Consider the following 26,924-nt stretch of genomic DNA (forward strand, 5'->3'; position numbering starts at 1 on the left):
GGTTTCTCTTTCATATTCTCCACCAAAGTTTCTTTATGTACTTACCCTGAAATTATTACTCAGGTGGTAAAGAATCTGCCTGCAGTGTGGGAGACCCTGGTTCAATCCCTGGGTCAGGATATCAGGAAAATCCCTTGGAGAATGGAATGGCAACCACTCCAGTATTCTTGCCTGGAGAATTCCATGGACAGTCCATTGGGTTGCAAAGACTAACAGTAATACCCTGCAATGACGCAAGAGTTTTATTTATGTGAATTTCTATTATTTGTTCCACTGATAATAATTGATATGAGACTTTTGTCAGTTTGTTGATAGATCCCTTTTATTGTCACTGGAACTCACAAGTTTTCTGATGTTGCCATCTATGGACACGGCCTTTGGCCATCTCTGACAACTACAAGAAAAATATCAACCATCACAATCTCATCATCCCTAGATATTAGAATGAAATTAACTCACCCACAGACTGCGATTCAGTGGTCCACTATAGTTGCAATAACATAGTGCCACTCTCTTGATATTTTTGTTTTGCTCCTCTGCTCATTGTTTTAATGTATTTCATTGACAGAGATAACAAGCCTTGTCCCACAATACTGTATAGACAATTAAATTATTTATAAAAATGCTTACCACATTTTGAATTTTTTCACTTTGATAATCATATTTGTACCATAAAGTATCTCAGTGATGTGAACAGATGGAAATATTATATATATGTAAATGGAGGCTTAGAGACTTGAATGGTTTGCCCAATACTCCATAAGTACAATAATAGCTTTAATGAATATCAGTTTTAGGGTTCTGCTCATGTGGATGGTGATTTCCCAGTACAGTGGCTAACCCATCTACATGGCTGCTGCAGTTATGAGACTGGCTTGGTCAATGTTTGAAGATTCAGTTATATGCCTGACATCATGTGCTATTCCTAATTCACAATGATATTAAAAAAAAAAGAAAAAAATCAGTTCCCTCAGACATTTAAATACATCAGTACTTAACTAGTCTATATGTTTACTGCCAGGCTGTCTGTCACAACAGCCATATAACATCTTAGGTCTATTATCAAATCCTCTGAAATTTAATCATCTGGGCTCTTTTATGCATGATTCAATGACTTTCATGAGTAGTTCAGTTCAGTTCAGTTCAGTCACTTAGTCGGGTCCAACTCTTTGTGACCTCATGGACTGCAGTGTGTCAGTCAGGCTTCCCTGTCCATCACCAACTTCTGGAGCCTACTCAAACTCATGTCCATTGAGTCGGTGATGCCATCTGACCATCTCATGCTCTGTCGTCCCTTTCTCCTTCTGCCTTCAATCTTTCCCAGCATCAGGATTTTTTCCAAAGAGTCAGTTCTTCACATCAGGTGGCCAAAGTATTGGAGTTTCAGCATAAGTCCTTCCAATGGATACTCAGGATGATTGCCTTTAGGATGGACTGGTTGGATCTCCTTGCTGTCCAAGGGACTCTCAAGAGTCTTCTCCAACACCGCAGTTCAAAAGCATCGATTCTTTGGCATTCAGCTTCCTTTATAGTCCAAATCTCACATCCATACATGACTACTGGAAAAACACAACTTTGACTAGATGGATCTCTGTTGGCAAAGTAATGTCTCTGGTTTTGATATGCTGTCTAGTTTGGTCATCACTTTTCTTCCAAGGAAAAAGTGTCTTTTAATTTCATGAGTAGGGATCTCTCTTATTAACACAGATCTTTTCATAGCTTAAAGAAAGACCATGAGAAAATACTTGAGGAGATAATCATTGAAAACTTCCCTAAAATGGGGAAGGAAATAATCACCCAAGTCCAAGAAACCCAGAGAGTCCCAAACAGGATAAACCCAAGGCGAAACACCCCAAGACACATATTAATCAAATTAACAAAGATCAAACACAAAGAACAAATATTAAAAGCAGCAAGGGAAAAACAACAAACAACACACAAGGGAATTCCCATAAGGATAACAGCTGATCTTTCAATAGAAACTCTTCAAGCCAGGAGGGAATGGCAAGACATACTTAAAATGATGAAAGAAAATAACCTACAGCCCAGATTACTGTACCCAGCAAGGATCTCATTCAAATATGAAGGAGAAATCAAAAGCTTTACAGACAAGCAAAAGCTGAGAGAATTCAGCACCACCAAACCAGCTCTCCAACAAATGCTAAAGGATCTTCTCTAGACAGGAAACACAAAAAGGGTGTATAAACTCGAGCCCAAAACAATAAAGTATGGCAACGGGATCATACTTATCAATAATTACCTTAAACGTAAATGGGTTGAATGCCCCAACCAAAAGACAAAGACTGGCTGAATGGATAAAAAAAAAAAAAAAAAAAGCAAGCTCCCTATATATGTTGTCTACAAGAGACCCATCTCAAAACAGGGGACACATACAGACTGAAAGTGAAGGGCTTTAAAAAGATATTCCATGAAAATAGACATCAAAAGAAAGCAGGAATAGCAATACTCATATCAGATAAAATAGACTTTAAAACAAAGGCTGTGAAAAGAGACAAAGAAGGACACTACATAATGATCAAAGGATCAATCCAAGAAGAAGATATAACAATTATAAATATATATGCACCCAACATAGGAGCACCACAATATGTAAGACAAATGCTAACAAGTATGAAAGGGGAAATTAACAATAACACAATAATAGTGGGAGACTTTAATACCCCACTCACACCTATGGATAGATCAACTAAACAGAAAATTAACAAGGAAACACAAACCTTAAATGATACAATAGACCAGTTAGACCTAATTGATATCTATAGGACATTTCACCCCAAAACAATAAATTTCACCTTTTTCTCAAAACACACGGAACCTTCCCAGGATAGATCACATCGTGGGCCATAAACCTAGCCTTGGTAAAATCAAAAAAATTGAAATCATCCCAAGCATCTTTTCTGACCACAATGCAGTAAGATTAGATCTCAATTACAGGAGAAAAACTATTAAAAATTCCAACATATGGAGGCTGAACAACACGCTGCTGACTAACCAACAAATCACAGAAGAAATCAAAAAAGAAATAAAAATATGCAAAGAAACGAATGAAAATGAAAACAAAACAACCCAAAAACTGTGGGACACTATAAAAGCAATGCTAAGGGGAAAGTTAAGAGCAATACAGACATACCTCAAGAAACAAGGAAAAAAGTCAAATAAATAACCTAACTCTACACCTAAAGCTACTAGAAAAGGAAGAAATGAAGAACCCCAGGGTTAGCAGAAGGAAAGTAATCTTAAAAATTAGGGCAGAAATAAATGCAAAAGAAACAAAAGAGCCCATAGCAAAAATCAACAAGGCCAAAAGCTGGTTCTTTGAAAGGATAAATAAAATTGATAAACCATTAGCCAGACTCATCAAGAAACAAAGGGAGAAAAATCAAATCAATAAAATTAGAAATAAAAATGGAGAGATCACAACAGACAACACAGAAATACAAAGGATCATAAGAGACTACTATCAACAATTATATGCCAATAAGATGGACAACGTGGAAGAAATGGACAAATTCTTAGAAAAGTACAAATTTCCAAAACTGAACCAGGAAGAAATAGAAAATCTTAACAGACCCATCACAAGCATGGAAATTGAAACTGTAATCAGAAATCTTCCAGCAAACAAAAGCCCAGGTCCAGACGGCTTCACAGCTGAATTCTACCAAAAATTTAGAGAAGAGCTAACAACTATCCTGCTCAAACTCTTCCAGAAAATTGCAGAGGAAGGTAAACTTCCAAACTCATTCTATGAGGCCACCATCACCCTAATACCAAAACCTGACAAAGATGCCACATAAAAAGAAAACTACAGGCCAATATCACTGATGAATATAGATGCAAAAATCCTTAACAAAATTCTAGCAATCAGAATCCAACAACACATTAAAAAAGATCATACACCATGACCAAGTGGGCTTTATCCCAGGGATGCAAGGATTCTTCAATATCCGCAAATCAATCAATGTAATACACCACATTAACAAATTGAAAAAGAAAAGCCATATGATTATCTCAATAGATGCAGAGGAAGCCTTTGACAAAATTCAACATCCATTTATGATAAAAACTCTCCAGAAAGCAGGAATAGAAGGAACATACCTCAACATAATAAAAGCTATATATGACAAACCCACAGCAAACATTATTCTAAATGGTGAAAAATTGAAAGCATTTCCCCTAAAGTCAGGAACAAGACAAGGGTGTCCACTCTCATCACTACTATTCAACATAGTTTTGGAAGTTTTGGCCACAGCAATCAGAGTAGAAAAATAAATAAACGGAATCCAAATTGGAAAAGAAGAAGTAAAACACTCACTGTTTGCGGAGGACATGATCCTCTACATAGAAAACCCTAAAGACTCCACCAGAAAATTACTAGAGCTAATCAATGAATATAGTAGAGTTGCAGGATATAAAATCAACACACAGAAATCCCTTGCATTCCTATACACTAACAATGAGAAAATAGAGAAATTAAGGAAACAATTCCATTCACCATTGCAACGAAAAGAATAAAATACTTAGGAATATATCTACCTAAAGAAACTAAAGACCTATATATAGAAACTACAAAACACTGGTGAAAGAAATCAAAGAGGGCACTAATAGATGGAGAAATATATCATGCTCATGGATTGGAAGAATCAATATAGTGAAAATGAGTATACTACCCAAAGCAATCTATAGATTCAATGCAATCCCTATCAAGCTACCAATGGTATTTTTTCACAGAGCTAGAACAAATAATTTCACAAGTTGTATGGAAATACAAAAAACCTTGAATAGCCAAATCTGTCTTGAGAAATAAGAATGGAAATGGAGGAATCAACCTGCCTGACTTCAGGTTTTACTACAAAGCCACAGACATCGAGACAGTATGGTACTGGCACAAAGACAGAAATATGGATCAATGGAGCAAAATAGAAAGCCCAGAGATGAACCCACACACCTATGGACACCTCATCTTTGACAAAGGAGGCAAGAATATACAATGGATAAAAGACAATCTCTTGAACAAGTGGTGCTGGGAAAACTGGTCAACCACTTGGAAAAGAATGAAACTAGAGCACTTTCTAACACCATATACAAAAATAAACTCAAAATGGATTAAAGATCTCAACATAAGACCAGAAACTATAAAACTCCTAGAGGAGAACATAGGCAAAACACTCTCTGACGTAAATCACAGCAGGATTGTCTATGACCCACCTCCCAGAATATTGGAAATAAAAGTAAAAATAAACAAATGGGACCTAATTAAGCTTAAAAGCTTCTGCAAAACAAAGGAAACTATAAGCAAGGTGAAAACAAAGCCTTCAGAATGGGAGAAAATAATAGCGAATGAAGCAACTGACAAACAACTAATCTCAAAAATATACAAGCAACTCCTACAGCTCAATTCCAGAAAAATAAACACCCAATCAAAAAATGGGCCAAAGAACTAAATAGAAATTTCTCCAAAGAAGACATACAGATGGCTAACAAACACATGAAAAGATGCTCAACATCACTCATTATTAGAGAAAGGCAAATCAAAACCACAATGAGGTACCATTTCACGCCAGTCAGAATGGCTGTGATCCAAAAGTCTACAAGCAATAAATGCTGGAGAGGGTGTGGAGAAAAGGGAACTCTCTTACACTGTTGGTGGGAATGCAAACTAGTATAGCCACTATGGAGAACAGTGTGGAGATTCCTTAAAAAACTGGAAATAGAACTGCCTTATGACCCAGAACATGTATGGATGTGAGAGTTGGACTGTGAAGAAGGCTGAGTGCTGAAGAATTGATGCTTTTAAACTGTGGTGTGGGAGAAGACTCTTGAGAGTCCCTTGGACTGCAAGGAGATCCAACCAGTCCATTCTGAAGGAGATCAGCCCTGGGATTTCTTTGGAAGGAATGATGCTAAAGCTGAAACTCCAGTCCTTTGGCCACCTCATGCGAAGAGTTGACTCATTGGAAAAGACTCTGATGCTGGGAGGGATTGGGGGCAGGAGGAGAAGGGGACAACAGAGGATGAGATGGCTGGATGGCATCACTGACTCAATGGAGGTGAGTCTGAGTGAACTCTGGGAGTTGGTGATGGACAAGGAGGCCTAGCGTATTGCGATTCATGGGGTCGCAAAGAGTCGGACATGACTGAGTTACTGATCTGATCTGATCTGATGACCCAGAAATCCCACTGTTGGGCATACACACCAAGGAAACCAGAATTGAAAGAGACACCTGTACCTCAATATTCATCGCAGCACTGTTTACAATAGCCAGGACATGGAAGCAACCTAGATGTCCATCAGCAGACAAATGAATAAGAGAGCTGTGGTACATATACACAATGGAGTATTACTCAGTCATTAAAAAGAATACATTTGTATCAGTTCTAATGAGGTGGATGAAACTGGAGCCTATTATGCAGAGTGAAGTAAGCCAGAAAGAAAAACACCAATACAGTATACTAACACATATATATGGAATTTAGAATGATGGTAACGATAACCATCAGGAGTACTTCAAAGCTGTATATTGTCACCCTGCTTATTTAACTTATATGCAGAGTACATCATGAGAAACGCTTGGCTGGATGAAGCACAAGGTGAAATCAAGATTGACGGGAGAAATATCAATAACCTCAGATATGCAGATGACAACACCCTTATAGCAGAAAGTGAAGAGGAACTCAAAAGCCTCTTGATGAAAGTGAAAGAGGAGAGTGAAAAAGTGGCTTAAAGCTCAACATTCAGAAAACTAAAATCATGGCATCTGGTCCCATCACTTCATGGGAAATAGATGGGGAAACAGTGTCAGACTTCAGTTTTCTGGGCTCCAAAGTCACTGCAGATGGTTACTGCAGCCATGAAATTAAAATAATCTTACTCCTTGGAAGGACAGTTATGACCAACCTAGATAGCATATTCAAAAGAAGAAACATTACTTTGTCAACAAAGGTCTGTCTAGTCAATGCTATGGTTTTTCCAGTGGTCATGTATGGATGTGAGAGTTGGACTGTGAAGAAAGCTGAGCACCGAAGAATCTATACTTTTGAATTGTGGTGTTGGAGAAGACTCTTGAGAGTCCCTTGGCCTGCAAGGAGATCCAACCAGTCCATTCTAAAGGAGATCAGCTCTGTGTGTCCTTTGGAAGGAATGATGCTAAAGCTGAAACTCCAGTCCTTTGGCCACCTCATGCGAAGAGTTGACTCATTGGAAAAGACTCTGATGTTAGGAGGGATTGGGGGCAAGAGGAAAAGGGGACGACAGAGGATGAGATGGCTGGATGGCATCACTGCCTCGATGGATGTGACTCTCAGTGAACTCCAGGAGTTGGTGATGGACAGGGAGGCCTGACGTGCTGCAAATCATGGGGTCGCAAAGAGTCGGACACGACTGAGCCACTGAACTGAACTGAACGATAAGCCTGTAAGCTAGATAACAAAAGAGACAGAGATGTATAAAACAGTCTTTTGGACTCTGTGTGAGAGGGCGAGGGTGGGATGATTTTGGAGAATGGCATTGAAACGTGTATATTATCATATATGAAACGGATTTCCAGTCCAGGTTTGATGCATGATACAGGATGCTCGGGGCTGGTACACTGGGATGATCCAGAGGGATGGTATGGGGAGGGAGGTGGGAGGCGGGGTTCAGGATGGGTAACATGATGGCAAAACAATATTGTAAAGTAATTAGCCTCCAATTAAAATAAATAAATTTATATTAAATTTTTTAAATAAAATAATTGTGAATAAACATACCAAAAAAAGTATGATTTCAATATTCAAGAAGAAACAGGAATATTTTTTAAAAATTCAAATGAAAAATATATAATTGAAAATTAAAAGCACAATACAATACAAAAGTACAATACAATATTGTAAAGTAATTAGCCTCCAATTAAAATAAATAAATTTATATTAAATTTTTTAAATAAAATAATTGTGAATAAACATACCAAAAAAAGTATGATTTCAATATTCAGGAAGAAACGGGAATATTTTTTAAAAATTCAAATGAAAAATATATAATTGAAAATTAAAAGCACAAATTAACAAATGAAGTCTTCAATGCTATCAATGCTATGAGGGACCTATAAAATTGAAAAGGTAAGTAAATGCCCAAATCACAGATTCTTATGTGTAAATTCTAGATTTAAGTTCAGTATGTTAATGTCTAGATTTGGTGTTCAGGATGAGACAGTGGGATTTTCCACAGGAACTGAAGAACACCTAACAGAGACAAAAGTGGACAAATTAAAGGAAATCCTGATCCTACCTCTTCTGGATGCTGAGTTTAGATATACAATGGGAGACAGGAGGGTTCCAACTGAATAAATACTTGGTGGAATAAAAGAACTATGAATACTAAGACTATAAAATAAAATAAGGGGACTACAGAACTAAAAAATAGACACAGAATTGGGAAGGTCCTAGGGATTATGCCGGTCCTAGAGAATACCTGCTTCCAATGCAGGAGACACAGGAGATGCGGGTTCAATCCCTTGGTCGGGAAGATTACCTGGAGAAGGGAATGATAACCCACTCCAGTATTTTTGCCTGAGAAATGTCATGGATAGAGGAGACTGGAAGGCTACAGTCCATGAAGTTGCAAAGAATTGGGCATGACTGAGTAGGCAGGCATGTATGTCAACTATATCGCAAAATAACTAGAAGGAAAAAACTTTGCTATTATGTGTCATTTGAGATCCATACATGAGGGAACACTGCCATCTTGTGCTTGTAAGCACGAAGGAACTCTTAAAATTTTGCAATTATCAAACCAGTACCCCTTTATCACTATGTAAACCAATGGAAATTATTCCGTTCCCTTTCTAAGTGAGGTATTTATGCAAGAACGGTTATTACACTTCTCTGACTTAGATGACACCTGAAAGGGAAAGTGTTAGTTGTTCGGTTGTGTCTGACTCTTTGTTACACCATGAACAGTAGGATTTCCCAGGCAAGACTACTGGAGTAGGTTGCCATTTCCTCCTCCAGGAGATCTTCCCAACTTCGGGGATCCTTTTGTTTAAAATCACTATTAAGATAACATCTCTATAACATCTCTTAACTTTCTTCTTTCAATTTTATACATTCATATATGATACTTGATTACATCTTAGTGCATTAGCATCTTATGTTATTATCATTTGTGTATTAATCATTATACTAGTACTTATCATACCCATTCTGTTTCCTTATTTGTTTAGCAGTAGATATTTTTGGATAGCTACTATCTAGTAGCTTTCTACTTTGCAAATTGTGTAAGTGAAACACAATTTTATTGTCAATAATGACAACATTGATTATATATTTCCTCTGTCTTCTACACTAAGTTTTAAAACTGCTTTATTGAGATTGATTATATTTTGCACTCCAAGATTTAGAAGCTCTATCAGTTCAGTTCAGTTGCTCAGTCTTGTCCGACTCTTTGCGACCCCATGAATTGCAGCATGCCAGGCCTCCCTGTCCATCACCAACTCCCGGAGTTCACTCAGACTCATGTCCATCGAGTCAGTGATGCCATCCAGCCATCTCATCCTCTGTCGTCCCCTTCTCCTCTTGCCCCCAATCCCTCCCAGCATCAGAGTCTTTTCCAATGAGTCAACTCTTCGCATGAGGTGGCCAAAGGACTGGAGTTTCAGCTTTAGCATCATTCCTTCCAAAGAAATCCCAGGGCTGATCTCCTTCAGAATGGACTGGTTGGATCTCCTTGCAGTCCAAGGGACTCTCAAGAGTCTTCTCCAACACCACAGTTCAAAAGCATCAATTCTTCAGCACTCAGCTTTCTTATAGTCCAACTAGGAAAAGGAGTACGTCAAGGTTGTATATTGTCACCCTGCTTATTTAACTTATGTGCAGAGTACATCATGAGAAATGCTGGGCTGGAAGAAGCACAAGCTGGAATCAAGATTGCTGGGAGAAATATCAATAACCTCAGATATGCAGATGACACCACCCTTATGGCAGAAATTGAAGAGGAACTAAAAAGCCTCTTGATGAAGGTGAAAGAGGAGAAGCTCTATATAGCCAGCAAAAACAAGACCTGGAGCTGACTGTGGCTTAGATCATCAGCTACTTATTGCAAAAATCAGGCTTAAATTGAAGAAGGTAGAGAAAACTACGAGGTCATTCAGGTATGACCTATATAAAATCCTTTATGATTATACAGTAGAAGTGACGAGTAGATTTAAAGGATTAGATCTGGTAGACAGAGTGCCTGAAGAACAATGGACAGCAGTTCAAAGCACTGTATAGGAGGCAGTGATCAAAAGCACATGAAATAAAAAAAAATGCAAGATGGCAAAATGATTTTCTGAGGAGGTTTTACAAACGGTTGAGAAAAGAGAAGTGAAAAGCAGGGAAGAAAGAGAAAGATACACCCAAATGAATGCAGAGTTACAGAGAATAGAAAGAAGAGAGGCCTTCTTAGAAGGCCTTCTTAAGTTAACAATGCAAAGAAATAGAGTAAAACAATAGAATAGTAAAGACTAGAGATCTCCTCAAGAAAACTGGGGATATTAAAGGAAAATTTCATGCAAGGATGGACATGATAAAGATTATGGCATCTGGTCCCATCACTTCATGGCAAATAGAAGGGGAAAAAGTGGAAGTTGTACAGATTTTACTTTGGGGGGCTCCAAAATCACTGTGGACAGTGACTATAGCTATTATATTGAAAGACACTTGCTCCTTCTATAACATCACTGACTCAATGGACATGAATCTGAGAAAACTCCAAGAGACAGTGGAGGACAGAGGAGCCTGGCAACCCTCATGGGATCGAAAAAGTCAGACACTACTGGACAACAAGGTTAGTCAGGGAGGGTCTCTCAGATGTATGATGGAACAGACCACCATGTATCATTATGTCTGGCATATGAAAGGAAATTTTAAAGTTGGTGAAAGAAATAAAAGAAATGAGGGAAGTGAAGGAGGAAGGGAGGAAGAAAAGTAGTGTCTGTAGATGAAAATGCAGCCCAGCAGACACACTGACAGCAGCCTTAGAGATTCTGAGTAGAGAACCCAGCTAAGAGTATCTGCAATCCTCAAAATGATGGATCTGGATGAACTTGATATTCAGAATCATCTCAGAAACAAGCACATCTGAATTGGTTTGTAGACAAGACCACATTGTATATAGTTCCAAGGGTCTGCTGCTAAGTCGCCTCAGTCGTGTCCAACTCTGTGTGACCCCATGGACGGCAGCCCACCAGGCTCCCCCATCCCTGGGATTCTCCAGGCAAGAACACTGGAGTGGGTTGCCATTTCCTTCTCCAATGCATGAAAGTGAAAAGTGAAAGTGAAGTCGCTCAGTCGTGTCCGACTCTTCGCAACCCCATGGACTGCAGCCCACCAGGCTCCTCCATCCATGGGATTTTCCAGGCAAAAGTACTAGGGTGGGGTGCCATCACCTTCTCCTAGGGTCAAGTCTCAGATATTTGTGAGTTGAAAAGATATCTTAGAGAGGCTGAAACTAACCAACTGCCCAGCCAATTACTTTCTCATAATAGATAAAATCCAGGCTTCTGTTGTCCTCACTTACCGGCCTAGCTGACATTATATTCCCTAGCTGCAAGGATTAACAAATCCGTGGATTAAAAACATGGCTTGCTAGGATATTAAGGATAATAACAAAAAAACAAAGTTATATTTTGTTAACAAATTACAATACATCTGCATACTTTGCTAAATGTTTCACATTTGTCATATTGTGAGTATAGCCCCAAAGTGGGTATGGTTTATTATACCCCATTTACAGAAGATAAAATTAAGCCTCAGAGGACTATCCATTCTCAGACCTAGAGCTATGATTAGAGTACTTGCCTCTTACATTCTTGGAGAAGGAAATGGCAACTCACTCCAGTATTCTCACCAGGAAAGTCCCATGGACAGAGGGGCCTGGTGGGCTACAGTCCACAGGGTCACAAAGAGTAGGACACAACTGAGCACACACACACACTCTTTCATTCCAAAACATAATCTCTTCATAGAACACCATGAGGAAACAGGCTGAAACTAATAATGAAACTTCTATTAAAGTGCAATAAGTTGAGATCAGTTCCCAAACCAGATAGGTGCAATCTCTCCTTTCCTACTTATCTATCTACAAAGGAAATTCCTTACACAATATTTTTTAAAGAAATGAAGACAAGATATTTTTCTCTAGATAAATGGATAAATTGTGGTATACCGATACAATAGAATGTCATTCAGGAATAAAAATAAGTGAGTTAATCAAGCCATAAAAGGTATGGGAGAAACTTAAGTGTATATTGCTAAGTGAAAGAAGCCTATATGAAAAGCCTACAGTACAATATGATTCCAATCAACTACAGGACATTGTGGGGGGAAAAAAAGCTATAGAGAACGAAAAAGATCAGTGGCTGTCAGAGGGGTTAAAGGGAAGGAAGGATAAATAGATAGAACACAGGGGATCCGTAGGGCAGTGAAACTATTTTGTATGATGCTGTAATGGCAGACACATGTCATTATACATTTGTCAAGACTCATAGAATATATAACACAAAGAGTGAATCCTAATGTATAAACTATGGATTGTAGTTAATAAAGTGTCTATATTGGCTCTTCAATTGTAACAAATGTATCACACTAATGTAAGAGGTTAAGATTAAGACAGAGCTGGGTGGATGGGGTATGGGGGACATACATAAACTCTGCAGCTTCTCATGTTTTCTGAAAATCTAAAACTGCTCTATAAGGTAATATATGTCAATTTTCAAAAGCCTCATTTGAAAAGTGAGAGTTCTTCAAATATTCTATCATACTTTGACCTCAGTGCAATGTTAACACATACTGATAAAGAACAAATGGTAATGTACAGACACATATTTTGTCTTTGTTATGAAAGTGAAAGTCGTTCAGTCCTATCCGACTCTTTGTAACCCCACAGACTATACATAATCCATGAAACTTTCCAGGCCAGAATACTGGAGTGGGTAGCCATTCTCTTCTCCAGGGGTCTTCCCAATCCAGGGATCAAACCCAGGTCTCCCACATTGCAGGAGGATGCTTTACCAGCTGAGCCACCAGAGAAACCCTCGTGCCTAACTTTTTGCAACTCCATGGACAATACCATGGAATTCTCCAGGCCAGAATACTGGAGTGGGTAGCCATTCCTTTCTCCAGGGGATCTTCCCAACCCAGGGATTGAATCCAGATCTCCTGCATTGAAGGCGGATTCTTTACCAGCTGAGCCACCAGGGAAGCCCCAGGGAAGCTTAGGTCGCAGAGAAATCAAGCAATAGGAAACCCTCTGTGTGTGTGTGTGTGTGTGTGTGTGTGTGTGTGTGTTTTGTATTATTTCAGGCTTGCATATTAAGCTGGAAAAATGGCAGAGCTGTTGCTCAGAAGTGGCTCTGGGGTGAAAATTATCAAATGCAGTTTAAAACTGGAAAACCTAATTTCCCAAGTATGAAAGGAAAACTTAGTCAGCTAATCCAAATACTGACTGTGGGTTTCAGTTATAAAAGGAGTCACTCCGCATGTAAAATACCCAAAAGACTTCTAAGCCCAGACGTTATTCCCTGGTCTGTTTTCATGGATATCTATGCACAATATAGATAAACTACAAATATATTTATTTTTCTTTATCCATATAAGCTAGACATTTCTTTTTGTCTATGACCTGGCAATATCACTGTGAATATACAAAGAGGAAATTTAAGACTGTCTTTTCTTATGTTCCAATCATTTAGAAAAAACATGCATCTACAAGGTAAATTAGAACTGTTTCGTGGTTATAACTGTGAATTCTGTCATTAGGATCCCTGGATTTTAAAGCAGGCTTTACATACTCATTAGTGATGTGACCTTGAGAAAGTCTTCCAATGTCTGAGTTCCATTCCATGTAAAACTGGGATACCAATAATAACTAGTTTATCAGGTATTTGTGACCATTAAATTAGATAAGCCATGTAAAGTGGTTAGAACAGATTTTAGGGAACACTTAGCACATAATAAGGCTTGATACAAATTTGAAATTATTATTTTTACCAATTCTGTTGCACTGTCCATTCCTATGCTCATATCTGATATGTCTTCCATGTAAACACGCTGGTATTTTCTGTGTGTGTTATACAGCAAAGCCAGGCACTACTAGGACATAGCCACAAAAATGAAGGAAACCTTCAGTCTAGTGAAGTTAATAAAATTATGGATATACATTCACAGTTTTAATGAAACAACCATTCAAAATATCCTTTCTTGGAGTTTTCATTCAAAGTTCCTTTACCTAATCTGTGTGTTTGCCTCTTGATGAGAAGTTTTATTTTTTCTTCCTCACCTGAATTTCATGAAAGGAGGGAGAGAAAGAGAGAGAGAGGAGGATAAATTTATGTTGATAATTTGGTAACGTGCCCTATGTCCTTCATAAGGATTGGGGTAATGTGAAAAGGGGAGAAGGCAATGGCACCCCACTCCAGTACTCTTGCCTGGAAAATCCCATGGTCGGAGGAGCCTGGTAGACTGCAGTCCATGGGGTCGCGAAGAGTCAGACATGACTGAGCAACTTCACTTTTACTTTTCACTTTCATGCACTGGAGAAGGAAATAACAACCCACTCCAGTGTTCTTGCCTGGAGAATCCCAGGGACGGCAGAGCCTGGTGGGCTGCCGTCTATGGGGTCGCACAGAGTCGGACATGACTGAAGTGACTTAGCAGTAGCAGTAGGAATGTGAAAAGGATTTCAGTTAACTCAAGAGAGGATTGTCAGGTATCTTGAAATGCAGGGTAGTTTTCCATCTGCTAAATGGTGTGACAGCCTCACATGAGAGTGAAGCATGGGCAGATTCCAGACTGTTGTTCTTCTTTTTAGATGAAATATTGTTTATTATTCATCACTTTAAACATGCTAAGAGTTTCAGTCAGGAAATGTTGATTTATGTATATGATGCTTTTACCAAATGTACCGCTTTGGGCTACAAACATGACCAACTGAATTTATGTTCCATGGGTCTGAATAATGGATAATTTCAAATGAGGGATTTTTGAAAATCTACTTTATAACTTTTGATATATAACTTGCTCTTAATAGAGCAAGAACTGCTGCTACTAAAGAAAAGTAGCTGAAATTATTTCTTAATCTTTTATTGTGAATAAAAGATTGCAGTCACTCTACTCTTTGGAAATTTCTTTCAATAATGCCGCTACTACTGCTAAGTCGCTTCAGTCATGTCCGACTCTGTGCGACCTCATAGACGGCAGCCCACCAGGCTCCCCCGTCCCTGGAATTCTCCAGGCAAGAACATTGGAGTGCGTGATGCACTTCTCCAATGCATGAAAGTGAAAAGTGAAAGTGAATTAGCTCAGTCGTGTCCGACTCTTCGCGATCCCATGGACTGCAGCCTACCAGGCTCCTCCTTCCATGGGATTTTCCAGGCAAGAGTACTGGAGTGGGTTGCCACTGCCTTCTAAGTCCTGAATAACAGTGGGCTTTGACTTTTTTCAGTGATCTACTTGCTCTAGTAAGATCATTTAGTACTCTGAGTTTTGTTTGTGTTCTCTGATTCCATTTCTTGATTCTTGAGAGCTAGTGTTATGATGGTATGGATAACACTACAATTTTTGCACAGCAGTTTAAATGGCATGTTAATATGAACATTATCTTCAAGAGTTTAGATGAAGGACAGATGAGTAAATCATTTTTTTTTTTTTTTATTGTGGGAAAACTTAAACCAAGGGAAATATCTCATACCCTCAGGCTGGAAAACAAGAATTCAACCTTTCACGCTCCCTTCAATTCTTTATCAGTCTACCATCCAATCCACCTCCTCCCATTAAATTTGTCCACTGAAGAATAGAATATTAATTCTCTCCAATCTTCTATTCAGTGTCACTAAGACAAAGGAGAGAGAAAAACTACCTTTTCAGTATTTAAGAATTTATTACCAAATTAAAGGGAAACATTATATACACAGAACTGTAAAAGGTTCAAAAGACATGCATAAACTGTATAGTTATAACAACTGGCATTACAATAATTCAACTCAACTCTTTTTTGATTCACAAATTTTTTTCACAGAGAAAAAATGTTCCATAAAAAGGAACTGATTTGCCCATGATCATTCATTTTTTTTTGGATTACTTTGCTTTTGTCCATTATCATGCCAAAATTAATGGTTCAGATTTGACTAAGCTGAAGGAATAAATGCGCTTTTTTGCTGTTATTTACTCTGGCTCTTTTCCTTCTATTTTTCACATAAAAGACTTAGGCCACTTCTCTACAACAACATCAAACTATACATCCACTCCCTTCATTGCCTTCTTGCTGACTGGTGTCCCAGGATTAGAAGACTTCCAAATTTGGATTTCCATCCCTTTCAACTTCATGTACTTTTTGGCTGTAACAGACAATGGCCTGGTTATGGTGATGGTGATCTGTGACCGAAGCCTCCATGAACCCATGTATCTTTTCCTGGCCATGCTAGCTCTCAATGTTGTTCTACTTTGTACTATCACGGTGCCCAAAATGCTTCTTATCTTTTGGCAGGGCCCTTCCATATCAACATTCCCTGCCTGTCTCACACAGATGTTTTTCATTCATGCTCTGTTTCTTTCTGAATCTGCTGTCCTACTGGCCATGGCTTTTGACCGCTATGTGGCTATCTGTGCACCACTCCATTATACTATCCTACTTATAGGCTCTCTCATTAGAAAAATGGTCCTGGCTCTGGTGGCTCAAAGTGTGGCTGTGGTCACCCCTGGCATCCTACTCACTCTCCAACTGCACTTCTGCCAGAGCAATGTCATTCACCATACTTACTGTGAGAACATGGGCATTGCCAAATTGGCTTGCAATAGCATTGTCCCTAATAGCATTTATGGGCTCACTGATGCTCTCCTCACCACAGGACTGGACTTTTTCCTTATCTCCCTGTCCTACTGGTTAATCTTGAGAACAGTCTTCCAACTGCCTTCTAGGGAAGCCTGGACAAAGGCCTTTGGAAATTGTGGAGCCCATACGTGTGTCATCCTGATATTCTACACTCTGGCCTTCTTTTCCTTCTTTACCCATTGCTTTGGACACCATGTACCCAGGCATGTCCTTATCCTCCTGGCAAATCTGTACTTACTGGTACCGCATACCATGAACCCCATTGTTTATGGGGTATAGACAAAAGAGATAAGGATGCAAGTGCTAGGACTCTGTGCCCAACCTAAATGATCCAAGAGTGATAAAGCAACAAGGAACAGGGGAGTCCAGGACTGAGAATCAGGGTTAAATATCAAGTCTAAATAAATCTGGACAGATTTATTCCTGCAACATCTATGCAATGAATAAAGCTTTAAAAATTTGTATTCTAAATGTTATCTTCCTGATATTGGGTAAAAAGGAAGCTAACAAGGAACTGCTCAAGTACCACTGAGAATTATTTCAACATACTAAGGTAATGTGCCACTGTAGTTGCATATGGCATTTAAATATCCATTTGGTAATAAACCATGCCTGTTCTACTTCAATGTGCTATATAAAGGACAATATATAAACTGTTTGTACTCAGAAACTAGTTCTGATTCCACTCTACCATAACATCTACAGGGCCCAAAATACGAAAGAAAGAAAGTGAAAATGGCTCAGTCATGTCCGACTTTTTGCGATCCCGTGGACTATACAGTCTATGGAATTCTCCAGGCCAGAATACTTGAATGGGTAGCCTTTCCCTTCTCCAGAGTATCTTCCCTACCTAGGGATTGAAACCAGGTCTCCCACATTGCAGGAAGATTCTTTACCAGCTGAGCCACAAGGGAAGACCCCCAAATATACAAATAATTGATAAATATTTGTGAATGGATAAATATCTCAATTAAAAATAAATTCTAGTGATTTTATTTAACAACCCCCAATATACCTTTATGTATTATGTATGACCTACAATTAAAACATTCATTTCCTTTCCTCTCAAAAAACTTTCCCTTAGCATCCACAAGTATGACTTTCTAATCTCTTCAGTACCTTAGTGTATTAAAGATTCTTTTTGTGACAAACAATAGAAATTATCTTTGGTTAGATAAAGGAATCAAAAAGCAGGATATTTCATGGTAACATTCTGTGGGATGTTATGACAGCCAAGGATAACTGAATTTCTATTTCTCAGGTAGGACTAAAATCAGGCTGCTATTAGACCTCACCAGCAGGAATGGATAGCTTCTTAATTGAATTTGGGCTTCCCTGGTACCTTAGCTGGTAAATAATCCTCCTGCAATACAGGATAACCCATTTGATTCCTGGGTTGGGAAGATTCCCTGAAGGAGGACATGGAAACCCACTCCAGTATTCTTGCCTGGACAATCCCCATGGACAGAGGAGCAAAGAGGCCTACAGTCCATGGGGTTGCAAGGGATCGGACATGACTGAGCAAATAAGCACACATACCTGGTCTTAGTTACAATGACTGTGGGACAAAACATATGATTTCTGTATATAGGATCAATTGCTAAACCTGGATCAAACTGTTGTATTTCTTATTCTGATTTAATGGGGGTGAAATTGTGTCAGGGTAATTCTGAAAAAAAGGGAAGTATAAGTGGTCTGGATTCTGTCACTGGATTCATTTGGCGTGTTTATATTAGCACAGGCATCATCGTAGTTTAGCTCTTTCTACACTAAACATTCTATTGTATTCCATAGTACTGGGACAAACTTTATCATCTATGAACTCTCATACCATAATTATTGCAATGCAATTCCTTATCTCCCCTAAGAAATATTCACCTCTTGATTTACAAAGGAGCTAAAATACTTCTCTGGCATCAAACAGTAAAGAAGTGCATCATGAACATAACAGAAACATATACATGGTCAAGTGGTTGAAGTAATTTGACTGTCTTGAAAATATTTATATTGTTATAATTCTTTTTATAAATACATAAATCTGTTTATAGAAGCTTTTTATAAATTATCTATATAATCATGTAATTATCCATATTGTAGGTTTTTTAAAAGGAAATTATATTTTAATAGTTATTCAATTGAATGATTAAATGACTAAGTGTGCTAATGAAGTATTTTACAGCAATATTTTATATAGATGAAAATGCTAAACACTTAGATAGTGAAATGGATACTGACCTCCTCTGCTCTGATTTTTTGCTTGCTATCATGTTTTGCCACAAAGTGTTTTCTGCAGCACGTTGTTGTTCAGTCACTCAGTCGTGTCTGACTCTTTGCAACTCCTTGTACTGCAGTATGCCAGGTTTCCCTGTCCTTCACCACCTTCTGAATTTGCTCAATCTCATGTCCATTGAGTCAGTGATGCCATCCAACCATCTCATCCTCTGTTGTCCCCTTCTCCTGCCTTCAATCTTTCCCAGCACCAGAGTCTTTTCCAATGAGTCAGCTCTTTACATCAGGTGGCCAAAGTATCGGAGCTTCAGCTTCAGCATCAGTCCTTCCAATGAATATTCAGGGATGATTTCCTTTAGGATGGACTGGTTGGATCTCCTTGCAGTCCAAGGGACTCTCAAGAGTCTTCCCAACACCACAGTTTGGAAGCATCAATTCTTTACTACTCAGCCTTCTTTATGGCAAGAATACACAGAAGGACTATACAATAAAGATCTTAATAACCCAGATAACCATAATGGTGTGATCACTCAGCATAAAGATGACCAATGCATAGCACAAAGGTTAATGTTTGATTTAATGAAAATAATTGCATTGCATTTTTGCTTAATAATAGGGGATTGGAACACAAAGATGAATTATTATTTGGCCTTCTGGATATATATACATTCTTCAGGTAGGCAGAGAAGGCTTTAGGAAGGCAAATAAATAATCATGACTTCATCAAACAACATAAAAAGCAAAGCCATCACTTTGCTGATAAAGGTTCATGAGATGTGATGGTTGGATAGCATCACCCATTCAATGGACATGAACTTAGATCAACCCCAGGAGATGGTGAGGCACAGGGAGGCCTGGTGTGCTGCAGTTCATGGGGTCACAAAGAGTCAGACAAGACTTAGTGACTGAACATTACTATATATCACAATATGAGTAAGAGTGTCTCTTAATTTATAAGTTCAAGCACAAATGAGATAGATGCTTAAATCATATTATTGTGAATTTGGGGAAGGACAAGAGGCCTTCCTCTTTCAATAACACTATCTACTTGCTGGGACTCTAGCTTTTGTTAACTTTTTTAAAACAAGATAGTGCTTCTGTTCTCACTTCATAATACAAACTTGATATCCATTCATTTGTATATTCAATCACTCACGTCTTCAATGACTATATTTTATAGGGAGACCTATCTTAATCTTTTTTTTTTTTTAATTTTTAAACCTGAAACACTGTATTAGTTTTGCCAAACATCAAAATGAATCCGCCACAGGTATACATGTGCTCCCCATCTTGAACCCTCCTCCCTCCTCCCTCCCCACACCATCCCTCTGGGTCATCCCAGTGCACCAGCCCCAAGCATCCAGTATCGTGCATCGAACCTGGACTGGCAACTCGTCTCATACATGATATTACACATGTTTCAATGCCATTCTCCCAAATCTTCCCACCCTCTCCCTCTCCCACAGAGTCCATAAGACTGTTCTATACATCAGTGTCTCTTTTGCTGTCTCGTACACAGGGTTATTGTTACCATCTTTCTAAATTCCATATATATGCATTAGTATACTGTATTGGTGTTTTTCTTTCTGGCTTACTTCACTCTGTATAATGGGCTCCAGTTTCATCCACCTCATTAGAACTGATTCAAATCTTGATAATATGTGTTTTTTTAGTGTGTTTAGTAAAGGATACTTTATGAATATGTGTGTCGACTGCTCAGTCATTTCTGACTCTTTGGAACCCCATGGACTATAGCCTTTCAGGATCCTCTGTCCATGGTATTTTGCTGGCAAGAATACTGGAGTGGGTTGCCATTCCCTTTTCTAGGGGATCTTCCCAACCCAGGGATCAAACCTGGATCTCCTGCATTGAAGGCAGATTCTTTACCATCTGAGCTACAAGGGAAGCCCCGTTTATGAATATAAAGTACCTCTAATAATATATCTTAAGAAATATATAGAAGATAACAATTTGTAAACTCAAAAGTTGGCCTGTATATTTACATACTCATTTGTATATTTTTGTATTTGCGTGCAATGCAAAATCTAAGATTCAGTGGTTTAAATATATTTGTTAGCTAAAAAAATGATAAAACTTTTCATTTTTCAGAGCAGAAGCATTAAGATAGATGTATTCAGCAAGCAGACACTAAAAATATATTTTGAATTTGAAGGTTTTATAGAATGGCTATAGTTAAATGAAGTTGCTCAGTCGTGTCCGACTCTTTGTGACCCTGTGGACTGTAGCCTATCGGGCTCCTCTGTACATGGGATTCTCCAGGCAAGGATACTGGAGTGGGTTGCCATTTCCTTCTCCAGGGATCTTCCTGACCCAGGGATAGAACCCTGGTCTCTTGTGTTGCAGGTAGAGACTTTACCGTCTGAGCCACCAGGGAAGCCCAATATACTTATATGGCATACAGCAAATGATAATGTTCACATTGTCTTCCAATATTTATTTCTATTAATTTTATTTTATTTATTTACTGTAGGAAATATTATCTAAATTTGATGTTCATATATCTTGCTTTATTTTTACTTGATATCTGAAAGTGCTGAAGGAGAAGAGTATTTAGAAGTAGAGCCAAGAAATAGGATAAGAGGGATGGGAACAGATATAACTGAATTAAAACTAGGGAACAGAAATAAGTCGTGGAAAGTCTTAGATGTCCTTCACAGGTTTGACATTTGAAATGGTAATTTTAAGTTAATAATACCTTTTTTGTCATGTGAAATGTGGGCTTATGACAGGTGAAATCTCTTTCTCCAAGATTTTTTTTTAATCCAATAAAACTAGTCATTCTTTATCCAATGACTGATTCATTTCTTTTCACTTATGCACTCAATAATTATTAAGTGCATAATTTAAATAAAGATAATGTTGGTTCTCACAGGTAGCAAGCTGCATGAGACACAGTTCCTAGTGTAGATAGAATAAGATTTGTGAAAACTTATTATGTATTATTAAGATCAGTATACATAAAGTTATAAAGCATCCTTAAAGGCTTTTTTCTCCTTCATTTATTTGTCTTTGAACAAGTGTAGACATGTGAATTAAGAAATTTCAACTAGAATTGCAAGTTTCTTATACAACTCTATGCATAGCCATGCACTAGATCATTTGAATAATATGAAAAGACAGTTTATATGCCAAAAGAATTGTAGAAAAAGTAAGATTTATATTTTATGATGCTTACTGTCACAAACATAAGTAGCTACACTTCAGTCAGTTAGATTTTTTATGTTTGAATACTATATCCTAAATTATTGTTAGATACACTTAATCCAGTGAATTATAATTACTGACTTCATAAGACATCTCAGGGATTTCAAAAACTACTGAGTTTCAGCTTTCTGTAAGATTAAAATTATTTCAGAAAATTAAGTAAAAAATGATGGTTGCCCATTTCTATACCTCGAGAAATTCAATATCCTGAGAAAATACAGAGCATGTGTATAAAATTTTAAAAGATGCTTCTGATGCACCATGAAGATAGATAAAATGCTGTGAGCTCTAATATACTTTTATATCAAGATATGATCATTACCATCTTTAATAAGAGTAACTTCAGCAGACTTACACACTTATAACAAGAAAGGTAATGTAAGATTCCCAGACAAATGCAGTATGTCAAGAAGCACAGAAATATGGGTTTAGAATGATCAAGGAAAACTTTATGGACAGGAAACCATGAATCAGGGTTAGGATTAGAAACGAGAGACAATAGATTTAAATGGTATCTAACATATTGCATTCCAACATATTCATGCCTAGAGGAGATTTAGGAAACACATGTTAAGTCAGTCTGTATAATCCCAGTGGACACCAACTCTCTAATTTAGGACAACTGCAGGATGTAATGTCAATTTTATTTGTGTCCTTTTCAGTAATATTTTATTGGCAATTCTGGTGCCAACATAGCATGTAGAAAAATCACTATATATTTACAAACTTAATATTTATGCCATCATTGTCTTGAGGACAAACCTACATCACAGAAGAACTGACTTTTAGGGGGAAAAGAAGGCAGAGAACTCCTTGGCAGATCTGCTTTGTCTTCACACTATAGATGACTGGGTTGAGCACAGGTGGAACTAGCAGGTAGATATGAGCCATGAAGATGTGGATGAGTGTTTGGCAAAACGATGGACAAGAGAGAGCCTAATCATAGGCACATAAAGAATAAGTACAGCACAGATGTGGGATGCACATGTGTTGAGGGCCTTAAATCTCCCCTCCTGAGATGAAATTTTTAATACTGAGTGAAGGATGAAAACATAAGACACAAAAATACCCAGAGAGTCCATTCCCCACAGCAAAGTGATCAGAACTAACCCATAAATAACATTAAACTTAGTGTCAGCACAAACAAGGTGGATCACGTCCTGGTGCAGACAGTAAGAATGAGAAAGGACGTGAGAGTGGCAGAAGGGAAAGAAGGCCAGCCGGGCCACATTTGGAATCACAGGAAGGGCACTTCTAAGCAGGGCTGCAATTCCAATTTTAGTAACAAGTGTAGGAGTGAGAATGATGGCATATCTTAGTGGGTGGCAGACGGCCACATATCGGTCAAGGGCCATGGCCAAGAGCACAGATGACTCAGTGAAGGAGAAAGTGTGAATGAAAAACATTTGGACTACACAAGTATTGATCTGGATCTCCCTGGATATGGACCACAGCACCCTGAACAGTGATATCATTGTGGGCAAGGACATGCCCATGTCAGTGAGAGAAAGCATGGCCAAGAAGTAGTACATGGGCTCATGGAGCCTGGGGTCTGTCCGGACAATATGTAGGATAGTACAGTTGCCCATGATCCCAACAAGGTAGAGGAGACAGAATGGGATGGAAATCCAGTGATGAAATTCCTCATATCCAGGGATACCTGTGAGATAGAAGGTGGAGGACAGGATATTGCTAGAATTTGCAGTTTCCATAGGGCTTACTGTTAAACCACAATCCAGATTCACAATCACTCCAGAGGGGGAACAAATGATAAGATCAGTACCTGTATCACAAAAAAACAAAACAAAACAAAACAAAAAAACACCAAAACTTCAGTCTGTCCTATAATCACTCCTAGATTTACCCTCACAGTTTTGCTTTGTCATTCTTCATTTCTTTGCTGAGTGTTGTCCGTTAAGTAAAACATCCAGTTTTATAACCATAACAACTTTCCCTTCTTCTCAGATGCAGAACTATTAACATGCTGTTTGAACATGCACAAACTCCTTCTAAAAACACTACCCCCCAGAGCAGCACACACAGAACCACTGTAGATTACATTATTAATTAATAATTTTCTTTAGAACAATCTTGACCAGAGTTACTGGTCTTATATTAGTCTGCTTTGAAAAAAAGAAAAAAAAGACTCCTACAATGACATATGAATGTCTTTGTCTGAGCTTGATAGCTTTTTCAGCAATACTAGAATATCATGCAAGGCATCTCTACAGTATTCAGGCAAGATTTGGTCAGGATGTTTTTTATTCTTATTAAACTTATCTCCAACTATATAACTGATACCACAGTGATGGCATCCACATATGCATGCTAAGTTATTTCTGGCATGTCCTACTTTTTGTGACCCTATGGACTGGGACCTGCCAGTCTCATCTGTCCAGGTGATTTTCCAGGCAAGAGTACTGGAGTGGGTTGTCATATCCTCTTCCAGAAGATCTTCTTGACCTAGAGATCAAACCCAGACTCCTAGGTCTCCTAATTTGGCAGGCAGGTTCTGTAACACTAGCGCCACCTAGGTGATTGATAACAAGGGAATGGTAGCCACATAGAATCAACTCTGATATCAATATGTTCCTGGATTAGCATCTCCTTGAGGCAAATATAGCTTAAGATGACAAAATTCAACATCCATTTATGATAAAAACTCTCCAGAAAGCAGGAATAGAAGGAACCTACCTCAACATAATCAAAGCTATATATGACAAACCCACAGCAAACATTATCCTCAATGGTGAAAAATTGAAAGCATTTCCTCTAAAGTCAGGAACAAGACAAGGGTGCCCACTTTCACCATTACTATTCAACATAGTTTTGGAAGTTTTGGCCACAGCAATCAGAACAGAAAAAGAAATAAAATGAATCCAAATTGGAAAAGAAGAAGTAAAGCTCTCACTGTTTGCAGATGACATGATCCTCTACAGAGAAAACCCTAAAGACTCCACCAGAAAATTACTAGAACTAATCAATGACTATAGTAAAGTTGCAGGATATAAAATCAACACACAGAAATCCCTTGCATTCCTATACACTAATAATGAGAAAACAGAAAGAGAAATTAAGGAAACAATTCCATTCACAATTGCAACGGAAAGAATAAAATACTTAGGAATATATCTACCTAAAGAAACTAAAGACCTATATATATAGAAAACTATAAAACACTGGTGAAAGAAGTCAAAGAGGACACTAACAGATGGAGAAATATACCATGTTCATGGATTAGAAGAATCAATATAGTGAAAATGAGTATACTACCCAAAGCAATCTATAGATTCAATGCAATCCCTATCAAGCTACCAACGGTATTCTTCACAGAGCTAGAACAAAGAATTTCACAATTTGTATGGAAAAACAAAAAACCTCGAATAGCCAAAGCGATCTTGAGAAAGAAGAATGGAACTGCAGGAATCAACCTACCTGACTTCAGGCTCTACTACAAAGCCACAGTTATCAAGACAGTATGGTACTGGCACAAAGACAGAAATATAGATCAATGGAACAAAATAGAAAGCCCAGAGATAAATCCACGCACATATGGACACCTTATCTTTGACAAAGGAGGCAAGAATATACAATGGATTAAAGACAATCTCTTTAACAAGTGGTGCTGGGAACTCTGGTCAACCACTTGTAAAAGAATGAAACTAGAACACTTTCTAACACCATACACAAAAATAAACTCAAAATGGATTAAAGATCTAAATGTAAGACCAGAAACTATAAAACTCCTAGAGGAGAACATAGGCAAAACACTCTCTGACATACATCACAGCAGGATCCTCTATGACCCACCTCCCAGAATATTGGAAATAAAAGCAAAAATAAACAAATGGGACCTAATTAACCTTAAAAGCTTCTGCACATCAAAGGAAACTATTAGCAAGGTGAAAAGACAGCCTTCAGAATGGGAGAAGATAATAGCAAATGAAGCAACTGACAAACAACTAATCTCGAGAATATACAAGCAACTCCTACAGCTCAACTCCAGAAAAATAAATGACCCAATCAAAAAATGGGCCAAAGAACTAAATAGACATTTCTCCAAAGAAGACATACAGATGGCTAACAAACATATGAAAAGATGCTTAACATCACTCATTATCAGAGAAATGCAAACCAAAACCACTATGAGGTACCATTTCACACCAGTCAGAATGGCTGCGATCCAAAAGTCTACAAGTAATAAATGCTGGAGAGGGTGTGGAGAAAAGGGAACCCTCCTACACTGTTGGTGGGAATGCAAACTAGTACAGCCACTATGGAGAACAGTGTGGAGATTCCTTAAAAAACTGGAAATAGACCTGCCTTATGATCCAGCAATCCCACTGCTAGGCATACACACTGAGGAAACCAGAAGGGAAAGAGACACGTGTACCCCAATGTTCATCGCAGCACTGTTTATAATAGCCAGGACATGGAAACAACCTAGATGTCCATCAGCAGATGAATGGATAAGAAAGCTGTGGTACATATACACAATGGAGTATTATTCAGCCATTAAAAAGAATACATTTGCATCAGTTCTAATGAGGTGGATGAAACTGGAGCCTATTATACAGAGTGAAGTAAGCCAGAAAGAAAAACACCA

At 38.2% G+C, this 26,924-nt stretch overlaps 1 protein-coding gene and 1 pseudogene across 1 annotated transcript; one reads left to right on the forward strand and one right to left on the reverse strand.

Moving 5' to 3' along the window:
* Positions 1 to 16,357: 16,357 nt before the first annotated feature.
* LOC129629117 (olfactory receptor 52B2-like) lies at positions 16,358 to 17,143 on the forward strand. The gene has a single exon (XM_055548887.1). It carries the CDS (start codon positions 16,358 to 16,360, stop codon positions 17,141 to 17,143), a length of 786 nt encoding a protein of 261 aa, XP_055404862.1.
* Positions 17,144 to 23,080: 5,937 nt separating this feature from the next.
* Positions 23,081 to 24,030, reverse strand: LOC129629109 (olfactory receptor 51G2-like; annotated as a pseudogene).
* Between the last annotated feature and the right edge of the window lie 2,894 nt (positions 24,031 to 26,924).

Source organism: Bubalus kerabau, chromosome 15 (genome assembly GCF_029407905.1).
Source record: "Bubalus kerabau isolate K-KA32 ecotype Philippines breed swamp buffalo chromosome 15, PCC_UOA_SB_1v2, whole genome shotgun sequence".
NCBI lineage: Eukaryota > Metazoa > Chordata > Mammalia > Artiodactyla > Bovidae > Bubalus > Bubalus kerabau.

Excerpts from the sequence above, each read along its gene's own strand:
- LOC129629117 (XM_055548887.1), top strand. The coding sequence starts at position 16,358 with ATGTACTTTTTGGCTGTAACAGACAATGGCCTGGTTATGGTGATGGTG.